Consider the following 23,643-nt stretch of genomic DNA (forward strand, 5'->3'; position numbering starts at 1 on the left):
CATCTGGGATTTGGAAGACCTAGATTCAATTCTCCCCTCTACCTGATGTAGAGAAGGAATTCTAATGTGGGTCTCCCACGTTGTAGGTGCACGCCCTACACTCTGGGCTATGTGAAAACCCATAGCTGCATATCCCAGTGTCTCCTGTTAAAGTTGTTCCATGCTGTATAAAGTCATTGGAGCAGGGACTTGAACTCCAGCCACTCCCTCACAAGGGAGTCCTGAATACTAGGCTATAGAGTCATTCTCACCCTTTTCCCTGCGCTCAATGGCTATTTATTGTCATCATGAATGACTATGACTTGCCACTATGGATGACAATGAATAGTCATTGGGCTATGGAAAGGGAGTGAGAATAACCCTCCACTGGCTTCCTATGGACCATCCATATACCTATATCTCACATCTATCAGATGTTTAGATTTTCTGATGATACAGGTTTCAGAGTAGCAACCGTGTTAGTCTGTATTTGCAAAAAGAAAAGGAGTACTTGTGGCACCTTACAGACTAACAAATTTATTAGAGCATAAGCTTTCGTGAACTACAGCTCACTTCATCGGATGCATCCGATGAAGTGAGCTGTAGCTCATGAAAGCTTATGCTCTAATAAATTTGTTAGTCTCTAAGGTGCCACAAGTACTCCTTTTCTTTCTGATGATACAGAGTGGGTATAAGTATTATATGGGGTGTGACCAAGAGAAGAGGGTCATGGCTGGGATTCCACTGCCCTGGCAATCCTCAGCTGTTCTACTTGCAGCAGGTGTAACTTAGAACAGCCTCCAGGCTGCTCCCGTCCCCCGAGCTCCCTACTGAGCATCGTTTGTCCCCAGTTCCTCCCTGATAACCCTGCCTTGTGGCTGTAACCTGCACATGTCCCGGTCTGACTTCACTGCAGCAGTTATTATTTTGTGATACGTCACCTGGCCTCTCTGCCCTTGGCCAGCCCCTGCTTCCTGCTCCAGTCTAGCCCCTGCTCTGAAATGGACAGTAGCGGCTGGTTCTTTGTTCTTCGATCTCCCTTTCTTCCTTTGCCCTATTACACTGTGCTACTGTTAGCACCTCTCCCCCGATATCCTTTACAAACACACATCCAGACTCACAACGCCCCTGGCAAGCCACACGGAGTCTTATCCCCATTCACACTACTGGGGAATTGAAAGATTAAGGCCATTATTTTCAAGCTCAGCTACAGGTATCTAAGCCCACCTAAACAAGCAACCTGCCTCCGAGAGGCACTGACCACCCGCAGCGCCTGCTAAAGTCAATGGGGAATGAAAATCGCTCAGTGCTGCTCAGGATCTGGCCTGCTGCATTCAATGCTTTTCTTTGAAAAACGGTGGCCCTCACCATTAAGGCTAGGGTATCAAAAACCCCACAGAGGGGTGTTGGTGAGGTGCTGGAGGCCGAGGTGTCTGCTCCTACAGGCTCTGCTTGAAGCTATCCTGCTGGGTGGAAGATCATGCTTCCTTGCTGGGCTGTCCCCTTTGTTGTCAGGCCTCCCCTGCAAATCAGCGCCACCCTTTGGCATATTTTCCCACTCATCTGTTCTCCTGGAGCATAGGGGAACAGGGGATATCAGGTACGGGGGGATGTTTTCTCTGGTTTGCCCCAGTCTACCCCACATGCTGGCACAGTTTATGGTTTTGGCTGGGCCAGGCCAAACCCATCCTGCTGTGTTTCCCGCAGTCACAGCTAGCAGGGTTGCTGCTGTAGCTCTTCCCTGACATCTTAAAAGAGAAACTGCAGCTTCAGGGGAGCCAGAGGATTGCTCCTTGCCTATGGCACGACAAAGGATGGCGTGGACTTTGCTGGCAGAGAAGGGCCTCAAACCGAAGCCCTCTCTTCCTGGATTGGTTCAGCTCCAGAACCGAACACCCTGGTTCCGGTCTCTCGCTAGACTGTCTCACACGGCAGTGTGCGCAAAACTTAGGGCTAGTTCAGAATTGACTATGACTCCAGATCTGAGCCAGGTGACTCCCTGCAGGTGACAGGACAATCAGGCCTTTCCACGTAGAATGCCTTTCTGTGTTTTTCTGCTACCTTCTGGGCACCCCCTGGGTCATTCCCCCCTCTCTCTGCTCTGTAGCACAGCTACCTCGGTCTGGGAAACTCCCTCCCTAGCCCTCTGCGTCCGACTCCTCCTTGCTGCCCTGCGGTTGGCTGCTCCTTACCTGAGGTTGGCGTCATGGGAGCAGCAGCAAGACCGTTCATGTTCAGTGCTGCCATCTGCTGCATCTGGGCTGCGGCAAAGGCTGCCATGGGATTCAGGTAGCCCCCTTGTGCCACGGATGCCATGATAGCCGCCTGCTGCTGCATCAGCTGGAACAAAGAGAACAGGGAAAAAATATCACGCATTCACTAGCAGGGCAACCCCAGAGAGGAGACGCTGCAGGCACAGACCGGTCACTCAGGCTTTCCACGGTGCCGGCTCGACCAATGTGGTTCTGTGCTAGACTTTGTTTTGTCCAAAGCCAGAAAAAGCCACTGGCAACCGACCAGACAACCCAATTTGCAGGTTTTCAATCAGTATCTGTGGGCTCTGGATCGGAAACACTTTGCTATGTGCATGAGATGGGCTGATTTCCATTGGTCTTAAGTCACTGAAGTTAATACATGTATGTCCTAGGACAGGGGTTCTCAAACTTCATTGCACTGTGACCCCCTTAGGACAACAAAAATTACTGCATGACCCCGGGGGGGGGGGACTGAAGTGTGAGTCCACCCGAGCCCCACCGCTCCAGGCAGGGGGACAAAGCTGAAGCCGAATGGCTTCATTCCCAGGCATGTGGACTGTAACCTGAGCCCCGCCACCCCAGCTGGGCTGAAGCCAAAGCCTGAGCCCAGGCACTGGGCCTCAGGCTTCAGGTTTGGCCCCAGGCTGTGGGCCTTGGGTTTGGGCTTTGGCCAGCTTAACACCAGCCCTGGCGACCCCTTACAACCCACTTTGGGGTCCTGACCCACAGTTTGAGAAGCACTGTCCTAGGAAAAACCACAGGATGAGGAGTCAAGTACTCCAGTCTCCGCTGCACCACTCATTCACTCTGCAACCATGGGCTAGTCATTTTTAAGGGAAACCTGCAGCGATTAAGTTACAAGTTACATGTGTTGGTCCTGCTTTGAACAGGGGGATGGACTAGATGACTTCCTTTGGTCTCTTCCAACCCTAATGTTCTATGATTCTATGTCATAGGACATCTCTCTTTCGCTCTCTCTAATGGTAAGAATCTACATAGTCATCATTCAAGCTGATCAATAATTTTGTGATGGACAGTTTTCCACTGAAAAATTCAGTCTAATTGAAATTGAAACATATCATGGGAACATGTCAATTTTAGATAAGACAAAGTCAAAATATTTAGTTTTGACACTGTCTAAATATTTCGCTTTGGCTTTATCGTTTTGATTCATTTTGTTTAGACTTCTATGCTATGGCAAATTGTTAATTTAATATTCTATGATATGCATTACAGTTAATGTTACCTAGATAACATTATTTAATATTTTTGTGTAATATACAAGTCTAAAGAAAATGAAATGCTTCAATGGTCCCAAATCAGTTTTTTTTTTAAATTTTCATTCAGTGGAAAATGTTAGCTTTTTGTTCTGATTCAGAATTATTTTTGTCCCCAAAATGTCAGAATTTCTCCCAGGATGGAAATTCCAGTTCGCAACCAGGTCTAGTCATTGATTCTCACAATGAGCTGGTTCTCCACTTGTGCTGTTCATGAACTCTTATGCAGCAGGAGTGCAAAATGCATGTCAAATGCTACCATTCAGGTGAGTAAGAGGAGCATTTTGATTGGGCAGCATTTTACTTTCTCTTTTCACAGGTGTAAATGAGAACACAAGGAGCGGGGCAGGACAAAACCAGCACATCTTGCATTTAGAAATGTCTCTCGCTGCTTCACACTCTCCAGAGCTGTGGGGGGCACTACTGACTCAATCTGCTATTTTGGTGCCTTCTCCATCAGAATGTGACAGCCTGATGATGTAGTTTAGCACGTCAGCCATGGATCTCAGCATTAGAAAGGAAGGACACTTTCAAAGCCATTGCAAGGGAAGGTTTATTGTTGTTTATTGGAAAATTTAACAGTTAAGTCGCTGCTAAATTAACCACAAACATAAAAAAAATAGCAATCACTTTACAATGTTGAAAGCATCCTTGCCGGGCATTCAAATGCAGAGGCAGTCTGGTCCAATGGACAAAGAGTGACCTAGGAGCTAGGTAGGCTCAGCTCAGCTACTAATGTGCTGTGTGACCTTGGCAAGCCATTTCAATTCTCTGTGCCTTAGTTTCCCCTGCTGTAAAATGGGGATAATAATATTTGCCTTCCTTGGTAAAAGTGCCTGAAATCTATGGATTAAAAGTGCTGTATAAGACCGGAATATTATTATTTCTTGCATCTTAACACACAGCATCTCAGTGCCAAGGTGGAGGCTTCCCTTTTGATTGTTAATTACCCTTCCTTATTATATACTGCATAAGACACTTTCACATTTTAATTAGTGATTTACTCTTCTTTGTAATTACTGATGGAGTGATTAGATAAGCTTTTTATATTACAGCACAATGCCAGTCCCCTTTAAGGAGCAAATTTGTTGTAGGCATCAATTGGATTTATTCTCCAGATCAGACACTGAGCAGGTGATTTTATTAAGTACTCCAATAAAGTGGGGAAGGGAGAGGAAATGCATCCATCTTTAAACAGGGATTGACTCTACCTTTGGGTGTCTACTGACCCATAGCTCATTTCCTGCGCGGGATATTTATTCTTCTGGCTGGCTGAGGATAGAGCTTGCTCCATGGCTGGTTATGTAAGTGATGGCTGAGGTCCAGGATCGGCTTAATACTGCTGATCAAATTCATATTTCTCGGAGGTAAGGAGAGCTTCAAGGGCTGGGAGGGAGCTGAGTCTAGGCTGACTGTGTTAGACTTTCCTCATATTCCTCCAAGGTATGTCAGAGATGGAAAAACTTTTGTGACCCGCTTGTACAAGTGTTTATGGTGGTTAGTCTGCAGAGTGGCTAACGGCCTACTACTGGTTTCAGTTACTGGAGCTAATCCTTCTGCTCCAGTGACACAGCTTTCTGTTTTGATGCTGAAGGTTTTGGGTTCAGACACTACTCGTGACCTATGATGGGGATATCATAACATTTGCTCGTAACCCTGGTTAAGACACTGGACTGTGACTCTGCAGTCGCTCTCTGCACTGGAACTCTGTCACAGACACCATGGATGACCTTGGTCAAGTCATTTCATTTCTTTGGGCATCAGTTCCCCACCTGTAAAATGGGGATGATAATTCTTCCTTTGTCTTTTCTAGACTGTATGACTTTCAGGCAAAGGGCTATCTCTTACTATACACAATGGGGTGCTGATCTTGGCTGGGGTAACTCGCTGATACCATAATACAATTAATAGTCATGCTGTTCCAAAGACAATCCATATTATGCATGTTGCACATTAGTTACTAGAGCTCAGCAAATTGTGTGTAGCATTTAACTGACTGGATGGTGTAACCTCTTATCCTGCTCATGACACGTCCAGGAGCTGTTTGCAATTGTTTCAAACATAGTGGGTGTCCAAAATGATCTGCCGAATCACACCTGGGACAGGCTTGTGGTCTGTCAACCAGTATACAATGGGAAATTCTCACGAAGCGGTGGTCTGATACAGCCCCAGGTTGACGCATGCACAGTTTTGCAACTTACTGTCATTACTCCATCTCTGTTACATCTGTCCAGAGACACAAATGGCATTTTTCTCTCTGTGTTCATGCAGAAACTGAAGCTGCTCCTAACCTGCCGATTACAGTTGAACACACTGTGGACACCCTAAAGTCCCACTGATTTCAGTGGAATGGCTGTGTAAAATTGACTGTACTGCTGGTAGAGGGAGTGGAGTAGGCTGGGAAGAGAGGAGGTTACATTTAACTTACACTTAGAGAGGAAGGATGGTCCGGGGGTTAGAGCACTAGTCGAGAACTCAGAAGGCCTGTGTTCAAGTTTCTGCTGTGCAACAGAGTGCCTATGTGACCTTCAGCAAGTCACTTAGGACATGGCTACACTATAGGGGTTGATCTTTGGCTCTGCAGCTGTGCAGACATGGCCAATATTGATGGAAGGGGTTGAGGTAGGTAATCCACCTCTCCGAGAGGCAGTAGTTAGGTCAACAAAAGAATTCTTCTGTCGACCTAGCTGCAGCTACATGGGTAGCCCTAACTACAGCGCTCAGGCTGTGAAATTTTTCACAACCCCGAGAGTGACGTAGATCTAATTTGTAAGTGCAGACTAGGCCTAAGTCTCTCTGTGCCTTAGTTCCCCACCTGTACTATGGAGATCATAGCACTGCCCTCCCTCAGAGGGGTGGCTGTGAGGAGAAATGCACTGAAAATCATGACATGCTCAGATTAGAACATGTAGACAGTGGGAATTTCCCTTTCTTGAGAAATTTTGGAGAAAAAAAAGTTCCATGTCAGAAGAAAAAGTCGAAATATTGAAAATTCCAGCAAAAAACCTGTTTTGAAACAATCCAATTATTTCATTTCAAAAATGTCTACATGAAATTCTACCTGGGATCCCAAACTCCAAGGCTCCCGGCTCATTGGCAGCTCCTGGCTCCACCTTGGAGACCCTAGAAACTCTGGGTTCTCCAATCCGGGGCAATCTGCATGGCTGACTGCCCCAGAGCCACGGATCCTGGAAACTCCGGGGTCCTGACTGTGAGGCAGTCCAAGGAGCCTGGCAAGCGAGCTGGCAGGAAAGTGGCCCATGTTCTGTCAGAACATGGGCTGAAATTGTCCCATTCATGGGAAGCATTTTGAATTTGATGAATCTGCCTTTTCTGTCGGAAAATTTCTGAGCAGCTCTGATCCTATGGCAATGGAAGCTTTCTTAAAAAGTCACAGCACTGTAAGAATAGAACTGTACCATGGGAAAGGGAACTCGGTAACCTTGAAACAAGCGAATGGAATAGACCCGTCTCCCCTCCCCTACGGTGAGTCAAGGGAGATTTATGAAAGGAGGGCAAGTCCTGCAAGGGTCATCAGTCTGTCTTATAAAATCCCTGGAGCGTTGCCTGGGGCATTCAAATAAGTCTTCCCACTCCTTCCCAGCTACCTCCTGAAGAAAAATGTCCTATCCAACCTCCTTTCATTTAAAAGAGGCCCAATGTGTGAGTGAGGTTTTTCCTTTCTTGGCCAAGAAGGCATTTTTTTTTCTATTATTCCTTCCTTGGGACAATCTCTGCCTGAGCAATTAAGGAGCTTTATCCCATCCTTATTTGATAGACAATTCCTTCCTCTCCCAGCCCTGTCATTGTCAGTATTCAAAGCCTGGGCTTATGGCGACCGGTGGATGGTTCCAGGGTGGTGTATGCTCATGGAGAGCATCCGCTGAGCTATCTGCTATCTGATGAGCCCTAGCTCCCAGTCCCTGAGCAGGATCTGCTAAAGGGTCGCTTACACAGAAATGAGCCACTGGAAAGTGTTGGGGGCAATACCTGCCAGGAGGAAAGCAGAGCGATTGGGATGGAGTGGGGGAAGAGAGATGATTGGTTGGGCAGTGGAGACCAGCCTACTGATGGAAGAGTCTCCACCTATCCTTTCTTCTGCAACCGCTGATCCTGTGAACCCACTGAAGGTTCCTCCAGCGGCCGAGCATGTCTCATCACCCACTGACTTCCGTGGTGGGGGAGAGGGCCCTCGCAGTCAGACAAGAAGCACTTGGACCTGGCCCCTAAATGAGGGCAGGATGTGTCTTCTGGACAGAGTTGAATTGCAGAGTCTCCCAGGAATCTTTGCTTCCACTTTGTTTCACTGCACCTTTGAAGTTCAAGCGCATACAGGCCCCTCACACCAGTTTGCTTTGGGCATCAAAAATATTCATCCAGCAGTGAGCTGACTGAGGAAAGTTCCCCCCAGGCTGCTCCTCTTGTTGGTGAGAAGCTCCCCATCAACAGCTGCAAAACAAACTCATTGTCCTCCTTCAAACCCCTCCTTGAACTCTCCTTTGCTCTGATGCCTACAAAAAACTTGACAATGGCCAGGCTACTGGTGTGCTGAGACCACCATCTACCACGCTGACCCGTATTGGCTCATTGTTTCCTTGTACTCTGCCGTCTGTCTGTATCCATCTGTTGTCTCCTGTCTTACACTTAGACTGTAAGCTCTTTGGGGCAGGGGCTTTCTTTCTGTTATCTGTTTGTACAGCGCCTGGAACAATGGGGCCCGGGGCCATGACTGGAGCTCCTAGGCACTATAATAATGCAAATAAATAATAGGAATAATAATAATAATTAATAAGTTGAATTTCCTGCAAGATTCACTTCACTTTTCACTTCCTGTCCTAAGCCATTGTGTAGTGTGACAGGCTGCTGTTAAACAGTTTCTGTGGTTCCAGCTCAGTGGTGGCGACATCGTACGCTGGTTGAAACCATTGCTCTGCCCAGTGAATTATTATGGATGAAGCAACTCTTACAGAGGAGGTTGCACAAATCTTCCTCTTCTATTCACTTGTTTATAACTTCTTGTTTTTTACTTTCCTGGCTGCGGGCAGGTTTGTTTTCTACCAGGAGCACAATTTCCAAGCAAGTCTAAGCCAAAATGGTTGAGAGAGACAAGGCAGGTGAGGTAATATCCTCTCAGCAACAGAAGTTGGCCCAGTAAAAGATATTACCTCAACCACAGAGTCTCTCTAATATCCTGGAACCAACACAGCTACCACAACACTGCATATACCAGGATGGTTCAAGAGTGAAAGAGGCAACAATAATACACTCTTCCATTATATGGAATATCTATACACTCCTCTCTATGAGGGAAGATTGAAAAAATTAGGTTTGGTTAGTGTGGAGAAGAGAAGGCTGAGAGGGGACATGATAACCGTTTTCAAGTACATTAAAGGCCGTTACAAGGAGGAGGGAGAAAAATTCTTCTGAACCTCTGAGGACAGGACAAGAAGCAATGGGCTTAAATTGCAGCAAGGGAGATTTAGATTGGACATTAGCAGGGGTGAAAGTCGAGTGACTTACCGGTACTCTGGGGCCCGCTCTAGGCCTCCGGAAGGGCGGGGCCTAGGGCAGAAGGGGCAGGGTTGAGGGGGTCAGAGCCAGCCCCAGGCCCCCCATAAGGTAAGTGCTCCCGCCCCACCAGGGTAGCAGCAGCAGCCTGGGGCTCCGGGGGCTAATTAAAGGGCCCGGGGCTCCCCTCTTCTACTGCCCTGGCCCTTTAAATAGCCACCGGAGCCCTGGGGAAGTGGCGGGGCTCCAGCGGCTATTTAAAGGACCAGGGCGGCAGAGGCAGCTGGAGCCCCTGCTACCCCAGGACTCCAGGGGCTATTTAAAGGGCCCGCGACTCCCCTGCTTCTACCACCCTGGTCCTTTAAATAGCCACCGGAGCCCTGGAGTAGCAGCGGTGGGACTCAAGTGGCTATTTAAAGGGCCCAGGCAGTAGAAGCAGGGGAGCCCCGGGCCCTTTAAATAGCTCCCGGAGCCCTGCAGCCGCTACCCCAGGGCTCCTGCAGCCGGGCTCTGGAGGCAATTTAAAGGGCCCGAGACTCCCCTCTTCTACCTCCCTGGCCCTTTAAATAGCCGTCAGAGCCCCCGCTACCCCAGGGCTCCGGGGGCTATTTAAAGGGCATGCAACTCCTCTGCTTCTACCGCCCTGGTCCTTTAAATAGCCACCGGAGCCCTGGAGTAGCAGCGGTGGGACTCAAGTGGCTATTTAAAGGGCCCAGGCAGTAGAAGCAGGGGAGCCCCGGGCCCTTTAAATAGCTCCCGGAGCCCTGCAGCCGCTACCCCAGGGCTCCTGCAGCCGGGCTCTGGAGGCAATTTAAAGGGCCCGGGACTCCCCTCTTCTACCTCTCTGGCCCTTTAAATAGCCGCCAGAGCCTCCACTACCCAGGGCTCCGGGGGCTATTTAAAGGGCATGCAACTCCTCTGCTTCTACCGCCCCGGTCCTTTAAATAGCCACCGGAGCCCTGGAGTAGCAGCGGTGGGGCTCCAGTGGCTATTTAAAGGGCCCAGGCGGTAGAAGCAAGGAGCCCCGGGCCCTTTAAATAGCCGCTGGAGCCCTTCAGACGCTACCCCAGGGCTCCAGCAGCCGGGCTCTGGAGGCAATTTAAAGAGTCTGGGGCTCCAGCCACTGCTGGGAGCCCCAGACCCTTTAAATTGTCCCCTGGGGAAGCCGGGCTGCCCCAATACAGTGCACCGGCTCTTGCCGGTATGCCGTACTGGGGCGTACCAGCTTACTTTCACCTTGGGACATTAGGAAAAACTTCCTAACTGTCAGGGTGGTTAAGCGCTGGAGTAAATTGCCGAGGGAGGTTGTGGAATCTCCATCGTTGGAGATTTTTAAGAGCAGGTTAGACAAACACCTGTCAGGGATGGTCTAGTTAATACTTAGTCCTGCCATGAGTGCAGGGCACTAGACTAGATGACCTCTCGAGGCCCCTTCCAGTCCTATGATTCTATGCAATAATGGCTCACAACTTATTTTGAACTCCCCTAGCTTGACAGTTGTAGATGGGAGACACTTGAAATTAGACAGCGAGAGATTCCTTGGTCGCAGATACACTTTTGGTTGCGATTTGTCAGAGTTAAAAGATGTATTTTGCAGATGCCAGCTGGATTTTGTAATACAGTCTCCTAACAGTCCACCAGTATTCTATTAGGGCATGCACAGAACCCCTCAGTAATGCAAACATGGTTGAGTCTGTATGAGTGCTATTCATTATTTGTATTACAATAGCACCTACAGGCCAGAGCTGAGATCAGGGCTTTATTATGCTAAGCACTGCATAAGCCCATGGTGAGAGACAGTGCCTGACCCAAAGAGCTGACAAAACAGACAAAGAGCGAGAGAAAGGAAGTATATTATTCCTGTTTTCCAGATAGGGAACCGAGACACAGAGAGGTTGAATGCCTGGCCCAAGGTCACACAAAAAGTCCTTCCTAGCCAACGTGGGAATTGACTGAGGGAAGGGTGTTACAGAAAAACATAGCACGGGATCATGAAGTAAACATATTATTGTCTAACCCAGTCTTTGAACAGCCTAGCATTTTGCTTGCTTTGTCTTCTTATTCTTTTGCTAAGAATAATACCAGCGAGCGCTTTCCACCTCCCAAGTACTACACAAACACTTTGCCAGGTTTCAGAGTAGCAGCCGTGTTAGTCTGTATTCGCAAAAAGAAAAGGAGTACTTGTGGCACCTTAGAGACTAACAAATTTATTAGAGCATAAGCTTTCGGAATGCATCCGATGAAGTGAGCTGTAGCTCACGAAAGCTTATGCTCTAATAAATTTGTTAGTCTCTAAGGTGCCACAAGTACTCCTTTTCTTTTTACAAACACTTTGCTAATTAATCCACCCCTGTGGGAGAGCCAGGGAGGCAGTAATGTCAGGCTCTAGCTAGTGGTTATGCCTACAGATTGGCTCCCCCTGCTGGAGGGAATGAGAACAGCAGAACTGTGCAACGTGGGCAGCTCTGGGCAAATAAAATTAATCAAATAATTCAACCCATTTTTGTGATTTTATATATATACATCTATATATATATTAGACAGTTTCCCCCTATTCCATAGAGCTAGCAGGTTAATGAGTGAATATTGTATAGGGCCTAATCATGTCAGCCACACTATCAGAAGCTCCAGAGTAGCAGCCGTGTTAGTCTGTATTCGCGAAAAGAAAAGGAGTACTTGTGGCACCTTAGAGACTAACAAATTTATTAGAGCATAAGCTTTCGTGAGCTACAGCTCACTTCATCGGAAGCCTGTAGCTCACAAAAGCTTATGCTCTAATAAATTTGTTAGTCTCTAAGGTGCCACAAGTACTCCTTTTCTTTTATCAGAAGCTCGTTCACCTACATATCTACCAATGTGATATATGCCATCATGTGCCAGCAATGCCCCTCTGCCATGTACATTGGCCAAACTGGACAATCTCTACGTAAAAGAATCAATGGACACAAATCAGATGTCAAGAATTATAACAGTCAAAAACCAGTTGGAGAAAACTTCAATCTCTTGGTCACTCGATCACAGACCTAAAAGTGGCAATTCTTCAGCAAAAAAACTTCAAAAACAGACTCCAACGAGAGACTGCTGAATTGGAATTAATTTGCAAACTGGATACAATTAACTTAGGCTTGAATAAAGACTGGGAGTGGATGGGTCATTACACAAAGTAAAACTATTTCCCCATGTTTATCCCCCTCCGCTCCCCCCCACCCTTTCCCTCAGACATTCTTGTCAACTGCTGGAAATGGCCCACCTTGATTATCACTACAAAAGGTTCCCCCTCCCCCCCGCTCTCCTGCTGGTAATAGCTCACCTTATCTGATCACTCTCGTTACAATGTGTATGGTAACACCCATTGTTTCATGTTCTCTGTGTGTGTATATAAATCTCCCCACTGTATTTTCCACCGAATGCATCCGATGAAGTGAGCTGTAGCTCACAAAAACTTATGCTCATATAAATTTGTTAGTCTCTAAGGTGCCACAAGTCCTCATTTTCTTTTTACATAATCTACTGTTGGTGCAATAATTTCCCTCTTGTTATTCACCCAGTTTATGTCATGGATCCAACATCCTTAACCATGATACTTTTGCAGCTCAACAGGGCGGGGCCCTGAGCTTCTAGAGCAAAGGGATAAAAGTTCTAGCTCTGCTTCTGCCCTGACATTGCACTGCCCACTGCCTGTCGAGATCCATGTAATCTTGGGTGACCGGAGATTTGTTGCAATTCAATAATTGCCGTTATTATCGCCATTGCACAGCTAGGGGAACTGTGAGTCACTGACAGTAAATGATTCACCCAAGGCCAAACAGCAAAGTCAAAGTGCCCTTCCTAACTCCCAGCCCCTTCCTTAGCTGGTAATCCCATGCTTTGTGCTGCAGAATCTAGTTCCTACCCCCGTCTGGAATTTAGCCAGGACACCATGGCTAACACTCGCATGTCATTTTTATGCAAACTTGACAGATGGCTTTGATCTCATTTTAAATCATTTTAAAAAATTAAATCATTTTCCCCATGGTTGTTACTTTCCAGGGGCTCCTTCCTTTCTGCTTGCTTTTCTTGTCTGTATTTTCCTACCTTCTCTGGTTTACCCTCAAATGATTTCCATTCTGCCTGGTGGGCGGCAGCAATCTAAGGGAATCACTAAGGGCTCAGTTGCCTCTTTATTAAAAAAAATGTAGGAGCTAAACAAACTTCGTTAGGGTGGCTTAGCTGGACCTGATCTCTAGCAGTGAGTTTAATATTCTGTGCTGATTTTTATCACACATGGCTTAGATGCTGCTTGTTATCTATGCTTCTAAATGTATTACATGAAAAAATAAATAATTTCCCATTATTTTGTGGGGGGTGTTAAACAGCGTGAGAAGATTCAGTTGGGAGACAAACACCCATGAGGTCTCCGAAGTAAGAGATTGCATCAAGCTGTGAAACTTGGCTCTCATTATATTAAGAGCAAAGAGGGGCTGATACAACTTTCTGCCTCTTGAGTGTCAGCAGAGACATCTATGTCATTAGGACCAGATACACTGTCATAGGCCATGTGGGTTGATATGCAAAGGCCAGGTGTAGAAGAGAGCTTGAACCTTCATCCCAACCCAGAGGGCACAAAAAGGGGGCATGTTGGCTCAACAATGTGTCCCACTTCCCCGAGCCTTCAGAAGACTCTCCATAGGGGCTTAATCCAGCTCCCTTGAAGCCTGTGGAAAATCTATCATTGACTTCAACAGCGCAGAATAAAGCCCTTGGTTTGCTATGGGGTTTGGACACTGTCGGTGAGAAAGGGTGGGGCTGAGGGATTGGCCCTGTTTCTCTACCTTCTCTCTGATCAGCAAGGGGATGGGTGGCCAGGAGGCAATGTAGAGGTGTAGGACTGCTGAATCAATTGGTCTGGCCTCTTGGAGCGCGCACAGGCGAAAACAGATCTGCAATGGAATAGCTATGAGGCAAGGCTGTGAGTACAAACTCAGTGTCGAGTCCCTTATGCAGGTCATACTCTAGTTGGGTATTAGCCATTGAACCATTAGTATTGTCTGTTTAATGGTAGCATCTATTTAATGGTAGCATCCCAACCAAGATGATGGTCCCACTGTGCTGTCCCTACTCCAAGGGCCCTTCGGTCTGAATAATGATTGTCACCATTTTGTAAATGGGGAAAATGAGGAATAGAGAGAGATTAAGTGATGTGCCAAAGGTCACACAGGGAGTTGGTGGCAGAGCTGGAAAATGAACCCCTGTCCCCTAAGTGCTGGACACTTTAGGCCAAGCTCCTTCTCCCTTTAGCTGGGGCCTTACATCCAGGCAGCAGGCTGAGCTCTTAAATGTACATTGCATCTTCACATCAAAAGAAAATGCTCCCCCCCTTTTCTCTCTATATGTAACCACTGTAAGCACTCCATATCTCTCTATCATTCTCTCCATCTTTCTCTGTTATTTCTAAGGTGCCAGTCACCTTGGTATCTAAGAGCTGGCAGTCCAATGTGGATTAACTGGGACCGACGGGACACCGCACAGCCCGAGCGCTTCACTCCCTTTCTTTTGTGTGCGATTCGGAGATGAAACAGATAGGAAGAGGCACAGATAGTTCCGCTGATTGAGAGACAGGCTTCGAGCCCATCTTGGCTATGCAGACGCCACACAGAAATGTGATCCCGTCACTTAGACAGCTCTGAAGTCTCCAGAGTAATTGGTGTCACCAGCCTGTCATATCAGAGGGCTTGAGTTCTAAAACGTATCTCCCCCATTAACATATTTAGCAGCAAAAGATGGTGGGACCATATCCTGCTTCCACTGAAGTAGATGGAAAAACGCCCATTGGTGACACTGGAAGCTGGCGCAGGCTCATTAAAGGTTCTTCCTCTTTCTTCAGAGATAAATCCTCACTCCAGCATCTTCCCACCCTGATTTCCTTTGCTTACTACAGGGGAAAACAGATTTGGGGGAACTTTCGCTGTTAAAAGTAAAGGGCCAGAATTTGCTGCCAGTTACATCAGAGTAAATCTGGAGGGATTCAGGTGCCACTGCAGTCAATACCTTTACAGCTATGGCAGGGCACATTTAGTGCGATTCCATGACCACGGAAATCAACAGTTACACCGACACTGGTGTAAACATAGACCCCACCTCTGCTGCAGTCAATAGGGTTACAGCAGGATTTGGTCTAGCGGGTCGGTGCAGCGCAGTGGGCACCTCCCAAACTGGCCGCACTTCTACATGGTGTGATTTATGCAATACAAGGCATCGGGACATTTTCAGAGAGGGAGAGACAGAAAGCATGGGGGATGGGAAGGAAACAAAAGAAAGAAAGAAAGCATGTGGAAACAGGGAGAGCAGAGAATGGGTTCCGCTTTGACTTGTCTTGCAGGATTTCTGCCTGAGAAGTAATAATTGAATCTCTCTGCCTGTCAGCCCTTAGAGATGCTCCTTCCTGGCCCACATTTCTTGTGGTCCTGCATGTTCCCCAGTTGATACCTCTACACAAGGGGGTACGAAGGCAGCATCCCCTAGCTGGGATGCCCCTGAGGTGCTGGGTGCAGCTTAACCTCCCTGTGGACTGGCAGCATAGAGAGTCAGCCCGCTCCCCTGCTGACTGCTGGGGAGGCTGGATAAACACAGTCAGGCTGCAGGAAGGATGTTTCATTCATCGTGTCGGGAGAGGAGTTGGGAAAGGTGGCTGAGGGCTCCTCTCCTAACCACTAGGGAATAAAACAAACATGAGGCTGGGAAAAAAAGATGAGCTTGCTTGATGGGGAAGGAATGAAAAAGTGCGGCTGGGTGGTTCTGGGGTGAGGGCGCAATTTCTTGGGGCTCCCAGGATGTTTACAGAATGCTAAACTGTGTTATACTATTCTGCCATTAGGTCGCACTGTATTTTAAATACCTTTATTTAAAGTTAACCTTAGCCAACGTGGCAGAGCATTAAAGGATCTTATGATGAATATATCTGGTCTGTATAAGCAAGCTCTGTAATCACTCCATATCCGATACAGAAGTATATGGTATGGTGTCAGGAGTAAACTAAGGGCAGGTCTACACTTAAAACATTGCAGCAGCACATCTGCATTGGTGCAGCTGTGACACGGTAGTGCTTCACTGAAGACGCTACTACACCAATGGAGAACTACTCCCAGCAGCATAGTTAATTCATGGCCATGAGAAGCAGAATCTATGATATTGCACTGTCTACACCAAGCGGTTAGATTGGTCTAACTGAGTCGCTCAGAGGTGTTGACCTGGCCTAAGAACAGAAACAGAAGGAATAAAGTCAGAAAGGTTGCAGACAGAAGAATCAGCAACAAAGGTTGCAAACAGAAGGAACATGGCAACAAAGGTTGCAGGAGCTCATCAACATGACATTCTTCAATGCCCCAGAGAATTTCAGCTTAGAGAAAGCTTCAGCGTGGACAGACTGGAAACAGTACTTTGCGAGATTTCACATTGCTACCAAGTTGCACAAAGAAACCAGGGATATACAGGTATCATCTTTAATTTATGTGATAGGGAAGTAGAGCATATCTTTAAATTCTTTGACTTTACTGTAGACAGGAACAAAGATAACTATGAAAGGGTTCTGGCTATGTTTGATGCACACTTTATACCTTGGAGAAATGTAATTTAAGAAAGAGCATGTTTCCACCAGAGAATTCAAGAACCAGGGGGAAAAGAGGAATGTTTTATAAGAACTCTGCATACACTGGCCAAAAGTTGTGATTTGGGGAATGCAAAACATGAAAATATCAGAGACAGACTGGTTATTGGGTCAACAGATAAACCCAAATAGCCCAGATAAACCCCTTCACAGCATCTACAACTGAAGAGAGATTTAACTCCAGCTATGGGTATACAGAGAGCAAAGCAGTCTGAACTAGTGAGACAGCAACACCTACAGCAACTTGAAAAACCTGAATCCAGCTTAGAAACTGTAAACAGACACTTGAATGTTAAAAGTCATTATCATAAAACCTCTGAGGCAAGGAGAGAGAACTCTCAGGCTAAGAAGGACAAATTCCAGCCTTCATGCACAAGGTGTGGAAAAAGTCCTATCCCAAGAGATGATGCATGTTCAGCCAGAGACACACAGCATAACCAATGCATGAAATATGGACATTTTGCAGCTGTTTGCCGCACCAAAGCAGTCAGGAAGTTAACTCATATTACAGACAATCAAGACCCATTTTTTTCTGGGATCTATCACTTGTGATGACATAGAGCCTGCCTGGAGAGTGAAATTGACTATGCATGGCAAGACTATTGATTTTAAAACGGACACAGGAGCTGACATCATAGTCATCTCAGAAGGGACTTACAATCATCTTCAACCTCTCCCAGAGCTGAAGTCACCTGACACAGTTTTGACTATCCCTCGGGGGATTCTGAACTGCATGGGTCTGTTCACCATAGAAACAACTTACAAAGAAAAAAGCTTTGCATTCACAGTGTGTGTGATCAAACGACTACAGATCAACAGGCTCCTCAGCCACAGTGTGGCAGCCATGATGGGTCTGGTGAGAAAAGTGGAGGAACTCAATGGACTATTTGGTGAAATATGACTTTTCAAAGGAGATCCAGTACAAATCACCTTAAGAGACAATGAGGAACCATACCACTTACATACACCTCACAGGATTCTTATCCCATTACTTCACAAAGTGAAAACTGAGTTTAGGAGAATGTAATGGGATTGGCATAATCGAGAAAATCTCAACACCAACAGCATGGTGTGCCCCAGTGATAACAGTGAAAAAGAAAAATGGGAAAATATGAATATGTGTGGATCTTAAAAGACTTAATGAAGCACTTGTGAGAGAAAAATGTATATCCTTCTAACCCTAGATGATTTCTTTCCCAAAGTGAAAGGAAGTACAATATTCTCCAAGCAGAATGCCTCAAGTGGATTCTGGCAAATCCCTTTTGCCAAAGAAAGTACTAAACTGACTACATTTATCACACCCCTGGGGAGGTTTTGCTTTTGAAGATTACCTTTTGGGATTGCTAATGCACCTTAAATTTTCAAAAGAAGGATGGCAGTATTATTAACAAACACAGATGGAGTGGTAGTTTTCATGGACGATATTCTGATATATGGATCTTCAGTGGAAGAACACAAGAAAACCTTCAAAGAAGTCCTAAGCCTAATCAGTCATTCTGGATTGAAGTAACACAAGGAAAAATGCGCTTTCCACCTACCCCAAATTGATTTTTTGGGGAGAGACAACAGACAAAGATGGAATCAGTCCTAGCCCTGAGAAAGTACAAGCAATTTGAGAATTGAATGTACCAACTAATGCACAAGAACAGAGATGTATCCTGGGGAAGGAAAAATTATATTGGTCGATACCTACAAGACCTTTCCACAGTGACAAAACCACTGAATGAACTGTTAATGTCCAAAACATCTTGGCTATGGAGGCCAAATCAAGACATTGCCTTCAGAAAGGTAAAGGAAACAGCTTTCCAACAGCTCCAGTTCTGAAATACTATGATGTGAACAAACCTACAATGGTCAGCGTGGAGCAAGCAGCTATGGCCTGGTGATAGATTGTTGCTACAACATGGCTCCGAGTGGAAGCCAGTTGCATTTTGCTCTTGTACACTGACTGAAGCAGAAAAATGACATGGACACAGTGAAAAGGAGTGCTTGGCAAGTGTATGGGCATGTGAGAACTTTTACCGCTATCTAGGTGGACTGGATTCATTTACACTGGTAATAGACCATAAACAGCTTGTAACCCTCATCAATGGAAAAGAACTGGATCAAGCAATGCTGAGATGCCAACATCTATTGTTACGGTTAATGTGACTAACCCAGTTACTAAACATGTTCCAGGGAAAAATGTAGTAGTAGCGGGCACTGTGTCACAGAGCCCAACATCACACTCAATTACCTGGGAGCTCGAAGACGACATAAAGGCATATGTGTATGCTGTGGACACATACAGCCCAGTGTCAGAACAGAGACTACACCAGCTACAAAAAGCAACCTCACAGACAGACAACTTCAGGAATTTCTAGGTTACATTAGTGGTGGCTGGCCCAAGTATCTAATAGACACTAAGGAAGTGACAAGACACTATTTTGCGGTGCATGGAAAATTATGCAGTTCAGATTGACTCATGATTAAAGGTAACTGCATCATAATTCCAAATGAAATGAGAGGAGAAATCATAAATCTCTTCCATGAAAGACATTAAGGGCTTAACTAAATGCTGTGAATGGACCAACCAGTCAGTGCGGTGGTCGGGCATCAGCCAGGACATAAAGAGTAAATATCTGCATATGAATGTTGCAGAACTAACAGACCAACATAACACAAAGTAACTTTAATAATAACACCTCTACCAGACAGACTTTGGAAGAGACAAGTTGGAGTTTTATGCAAATTCAGAGGACATCATTACCTGGTCACAATGGACTGTTTTTCCAGGTATATAGAAATAATGCACTTGGAACACATAACATGTTGAAGTGTAATCGAGAAACTGAAGTTCACTTTTGCTCATTTCAATATTTCAGTCCAACTAGTGACAGATAACAGACCACAATTTACTGCAGCAGAATTTAAGTCATTCTGAATGAAATATGATTTTGATCATATTCCTAGCAGCCCACATTACACATGTGAATGAAGAGACTGAAAGAGCTGTACAGACAGCTAAGAAAATCCTACAGCAGGAAGATCTATTCTTCACTCTTCTTTTTCCACCAAATGAATCCGATGAAGTGAGCTGTAGCTCACGAAAGCTTATGCTCTAATAAATTTGTTAGTCTCTAAGGTGCCACAAGTACTCCTTTTCTTTTCACTCTTCTCAATTACAGAGCAGCACCAATACAAGCTAATGAATATAGTTCTAAACAACTCTTGAAGGGAAGACAACTTCGAACTACTATTGCAACTTTGGAAAAGAATCTATCTCCAAAGTGGCCAGACATTCAGAACACAGCCAAATCAAATAAAAAGGCTAAAAGAGATTTTGAACACTTTTACAACAGACGTCACTCAGAGAACTGTTGGGTCTAAAATCTGGTGACTGTGTACATGTCAAAATGGATGGAGAAAAAGAATGGACAACTCCAGCTGTCATAAAGAAAAGGAATTCAGCACCCAGATCAGATGTGACTGAGACCGACAGTGGAGAATCAGAAAGAAGAATCAATAGAGCAAACTCTACAGATGTCAGATGCAGACCAAGAGGAAGACTCAAGGATTCCAAACGGACTACACCCAGTTGTTGCAACTAATGGACAGCCAGATGACCAAGTTGTTATGTGTTTGGGACTTGTATTTAGAAAACAGTATGATTCAGAGACACTTAATAGACTGATACATATTGAACCTCAATGATAGCATAATCATATAAATATTGTAAATGGCAGGAAAGTAGAACGTAAAAGGGGGAGATGTGATGGAATGCTAAACTGTAGTATACTGTTCTGCCACAAGATGGCACTGTGTAAAATACTTTATTTAAAAGGCTAACTTTAGCCATACCAGGAAGAGCATTAAAGGATCTGATGATGGTCCTAGTGTGTATAAGTAAGCTCAGCAGCCAGTGCATATCTGGTACAGAAGTACATGATAGGAAGTGTCCTCACAAACTCATAGCTCCACACATGCTGGGGAGAGAGCAACTCAAGAAAGGGGAGGGAGTTCCCCAAAGGAGCAGGCGATTTGAGATAGATCGGTGCATGCATGACTCTCCAGGGCATTCAGTTACACTGAGAACACTTAGGAGAGGATGGCAGCTTCTTAGGCCTTCATCAACAAAGAGGGAAGATGGGGAGTCAAGACAGGGGACAGAGGATACTCTAGCTGAGTGCCAACATACTAGAGGAAGCTGGTAGGGTAGAAAGCATGGTCTAGTGAATGGGGTACTGGGGTAATATTCAAATACACCTGCTTTCAACTGGTGACTCAGCAACTGCCTCCGGATATAACCTCGGGCAAGTCCCTGATCTCTGTTTGCCTCAAGTTCCCATCTAGAAAATGGAAAGAGTAGCCTCACCCTACCTCACAGAATATAAGGATCAAACCCATTAAAGACTGTGAGGTGCTCACATGCAATGGCATGGAGGGCTAGCTATGTGGCTAGTGGGATCTGTGCTGTTATGTCTGCACGTCACTCCTGAGTTCACCCAATGCTGAGGCACCCAGAATCACCAGTCACTTTTACATCTGCCTACAGCAGGGTTCTTACACCTTCCTCTGAAGCATCTGGTAACAGCCACTCTCAACGATGCGATACTGGACTAGATGGACCATGAGTCCAAATCAGCAGGGCAGCTCCTGTGTTCCTGTGTAAATGTGTCTCAACTCTTTTGCCTCTGTCTGACCCAGATTTAAGCTCTTTGGGGCAGGGACCATGTATGATTGTGCACATGTGCGTGTGCGTGTTACCTGGCATCTTTTGATAACCGTGAAGATGCAAAGACTAAGGCGGCCATTTTCTACGCTGACCACACAAAACTAAAAACTGGGGTAGAACTGGATTCGGGTCCCATTTTATCCAAATCCTTGACGCTTTGTGGTGTCTGGCTTTGGTGGTTATGGATTGGAACAACTGAACGTAGCTTAGTGATGGCTGCATGCATGGCTATGGTTTGGTCATAACTGGAAGCAGCTGTTTTGCCTTCTGCACTGTCTGGGAAATATCCCAGCCTACAGCAAGCTGAATGGCTTAGTGGCTCAGACTTGTCTCTGACCTATCTCTGCAGAGCCAGTTTAATGAAGGAATCACACAGTCATTCTTTCCTTTTCTCACTCTTTTCTCCTGTACGGTGTCTCTGTGTGCTGTGCCATTGTCTGGCTGGTGTCTGGCAATGCAATTCTCCTTAACATGCAGAGAACAGTAGCTACACTTACTGCCTGTGCGTAGGCACCATACGCTCCAAACTGGATAGCCATGGGGTTGAACATGCCCATCTGTCCTGCCATTTGCTGCATGCGCCTCATTGTACGTTCCTTGTCCGTGTCTGCAAACTTCACCACCAGGCTCGAGGAGGCCCCCTGGAGGTAGGGAAACAAAAAGAGAGAACACAACAAGGGTATTTCTCATTAGTGCCTACTGGGAGCAATCTGCATTTGCACATGTAACAGAGACTGGCTGAGATTCGGCTCTAGTGGGATTTGAAGACAACCCTGGGCATCCTCCCGTGATCTTTAAGTTCCACACTGATCTCAGCCTGTGGCAGGCTGGAGAGAGCAGCAGCAAAGAGGAAAAGGAATCTGTGCCACGAGGGTGGGGTGAGTGGGCCATCTGGCCAACTCTCATTCTTCTCTGAGCTCCTCCTTTCTTTGTTTTGGTTTAAATTCCCTCTGCAAAGAGGTGGGCCTTGTTCTTTTCCACTAGTGAAACTGCTGGTCTATTAGGGATTTAAACTGAGAGCTGGTGCCACTGCACTGCAAGCTAGTAACTTCTGCAGTACATTTGGCCTGATTTATTTTTTGGACAGTGCAATGGGTTAGTTCTATCCCTGCCAGATCCTGCCTGTGGGACCCCTGCCTCCCGCAATTGCTTGGCACTCACTATTTTTACGCTTATGTCTGGTGAGAACACACTGGTCAGCTTTGATTCCAGAATTTAGCACCCCACACTTTGCAGATGTTTAAGCATCGTGCAGCATCTCCGTGAGACGGAGTCAAGTTAGGGAAGGGAAAGTGGTGAAAATGGATCAGAGTTTCCTCCTCTATCTCGAGAACTGCAGAAAGTTGAGAGGTGACCTCAGAAGAGGTCATGAGAAGATGAGCCCTGCTGTGAATGCAAAGTTCGTTAGCTGCAATTAGGAAAGCGCTACTCATTTGGAGCAATGGAATTTCTCAGCAAGGAAAACAAGGTGAAAACCCTTTTGTGCAAACTGGCACAGATGGCATGCTCTAATGACAGTGGAAATGCAATAATTAGGGATGGGCAAACTCTTTGTGCCAAACTTTGAACCCACTTGGGTTCAAATTCAAGAGACACTGACTTGATCGTTGTTGGGTAGGGATTTTCCAAAACACTCAGAGTTGCTCTCTTTCTGCTCCTGCTGACACCAGTGGAAGTTTTACTAAAGATTTCAGTAGGAGCAGAGATAAGCCAGCTCTGAGCACTTTGAAAAATCTCACACGGTTGGGCTTATTTCCCATTTAGGAGAGAGTACATGGAAGGCACACTGATATTTTTCATACGCATTGTAACAGAACTACAGTGCAGTTAACATATGGGATTTTCTGGTAAACACATGTAATATATGAGTCATAACTACAGCTGGTAATTAATATGCCTTTTTAACACATGCAAACTCAAACTAATCATGCAGCTAGACTTTCTTCCATTTGTTCCCTTGATGGAACCATGTTTTCTTCTCACTCCTAAGGCCTTGATCTTGTATCCAAATAAGGAAACCCAGATTACCCTAGCAGGTGACTGGTAGGTAGCAATCAGCTGTGAAATGGGACAAGGTACACTGTTCTACCTCTCATTCACTCTTGTGTCTTAGGCTCAGTGGGACAAGAACTTGGCTTTAATTGACCTTGACACTTGAGCCTTAGTACTATTAATCCAGCAACAGCCAGTAATCTGCAGCTATACCCAAGGTAGCAGCAATGCCAACCTGCTTGGGCCCCTGTCTACGCTAGAACTCAGCACTGGTGC

General features: G+C 46.0%; 1 protein-coding gene across 15 annotated transcripts in view; it reads right to left on the bottom strand.

Moving 5' to 3' along the window:
* CELF4 (CUGBP Elav-like family member 4) overlaps positions 1–23,643 on the bottom strand; it is a 904,974-nt gene that overhangs the window by 111,870 nt on the left and 769,461 nt on the right. For 14 of the 15 annotated variants that reach the window (XR_006281574.1, XR_005293071.2, XR_005293072.2 and 11 more), the window contains exons 6-7: positions 21,873–22,016; positions 2,172–2,319 (exon numbers count right to left, since the gene is read on the bottom strand). Coding sequence is in view for 12 of the 15 variants with exons in the window: in XM_043515021.1 (XP_043370956.1) it covers positions 2,172–2,319; positions 21,873–22,016 (292 nt within the window). In the remaining 3 variants the exon portion in view is untranslated. The remainder of the gene's footprint in view (positions 1–2,171; positions 2,320–21,872; positions 22,017–23,643) is intronic. The other variant, XM_043515019.1, reaches the window with a different exon arrangement.

The sequence above is a fragment of the Dermochelys coriacea genome, chromosome 5 (assembly GCF_009764565.3).
Source record: "Dermochelys coriacea isolate rDerCor1 chromosome 5, rDerCor1.pri.v4, whole genome shotgun sequence".
In the NCBI taxonomy this organism is placed as follows: domain Eukaryota; kingdom Metazoa; phylum Chordata; order Testudines; family Dermochelyidae; genus Dermochelys; species Dermochelys coriacea.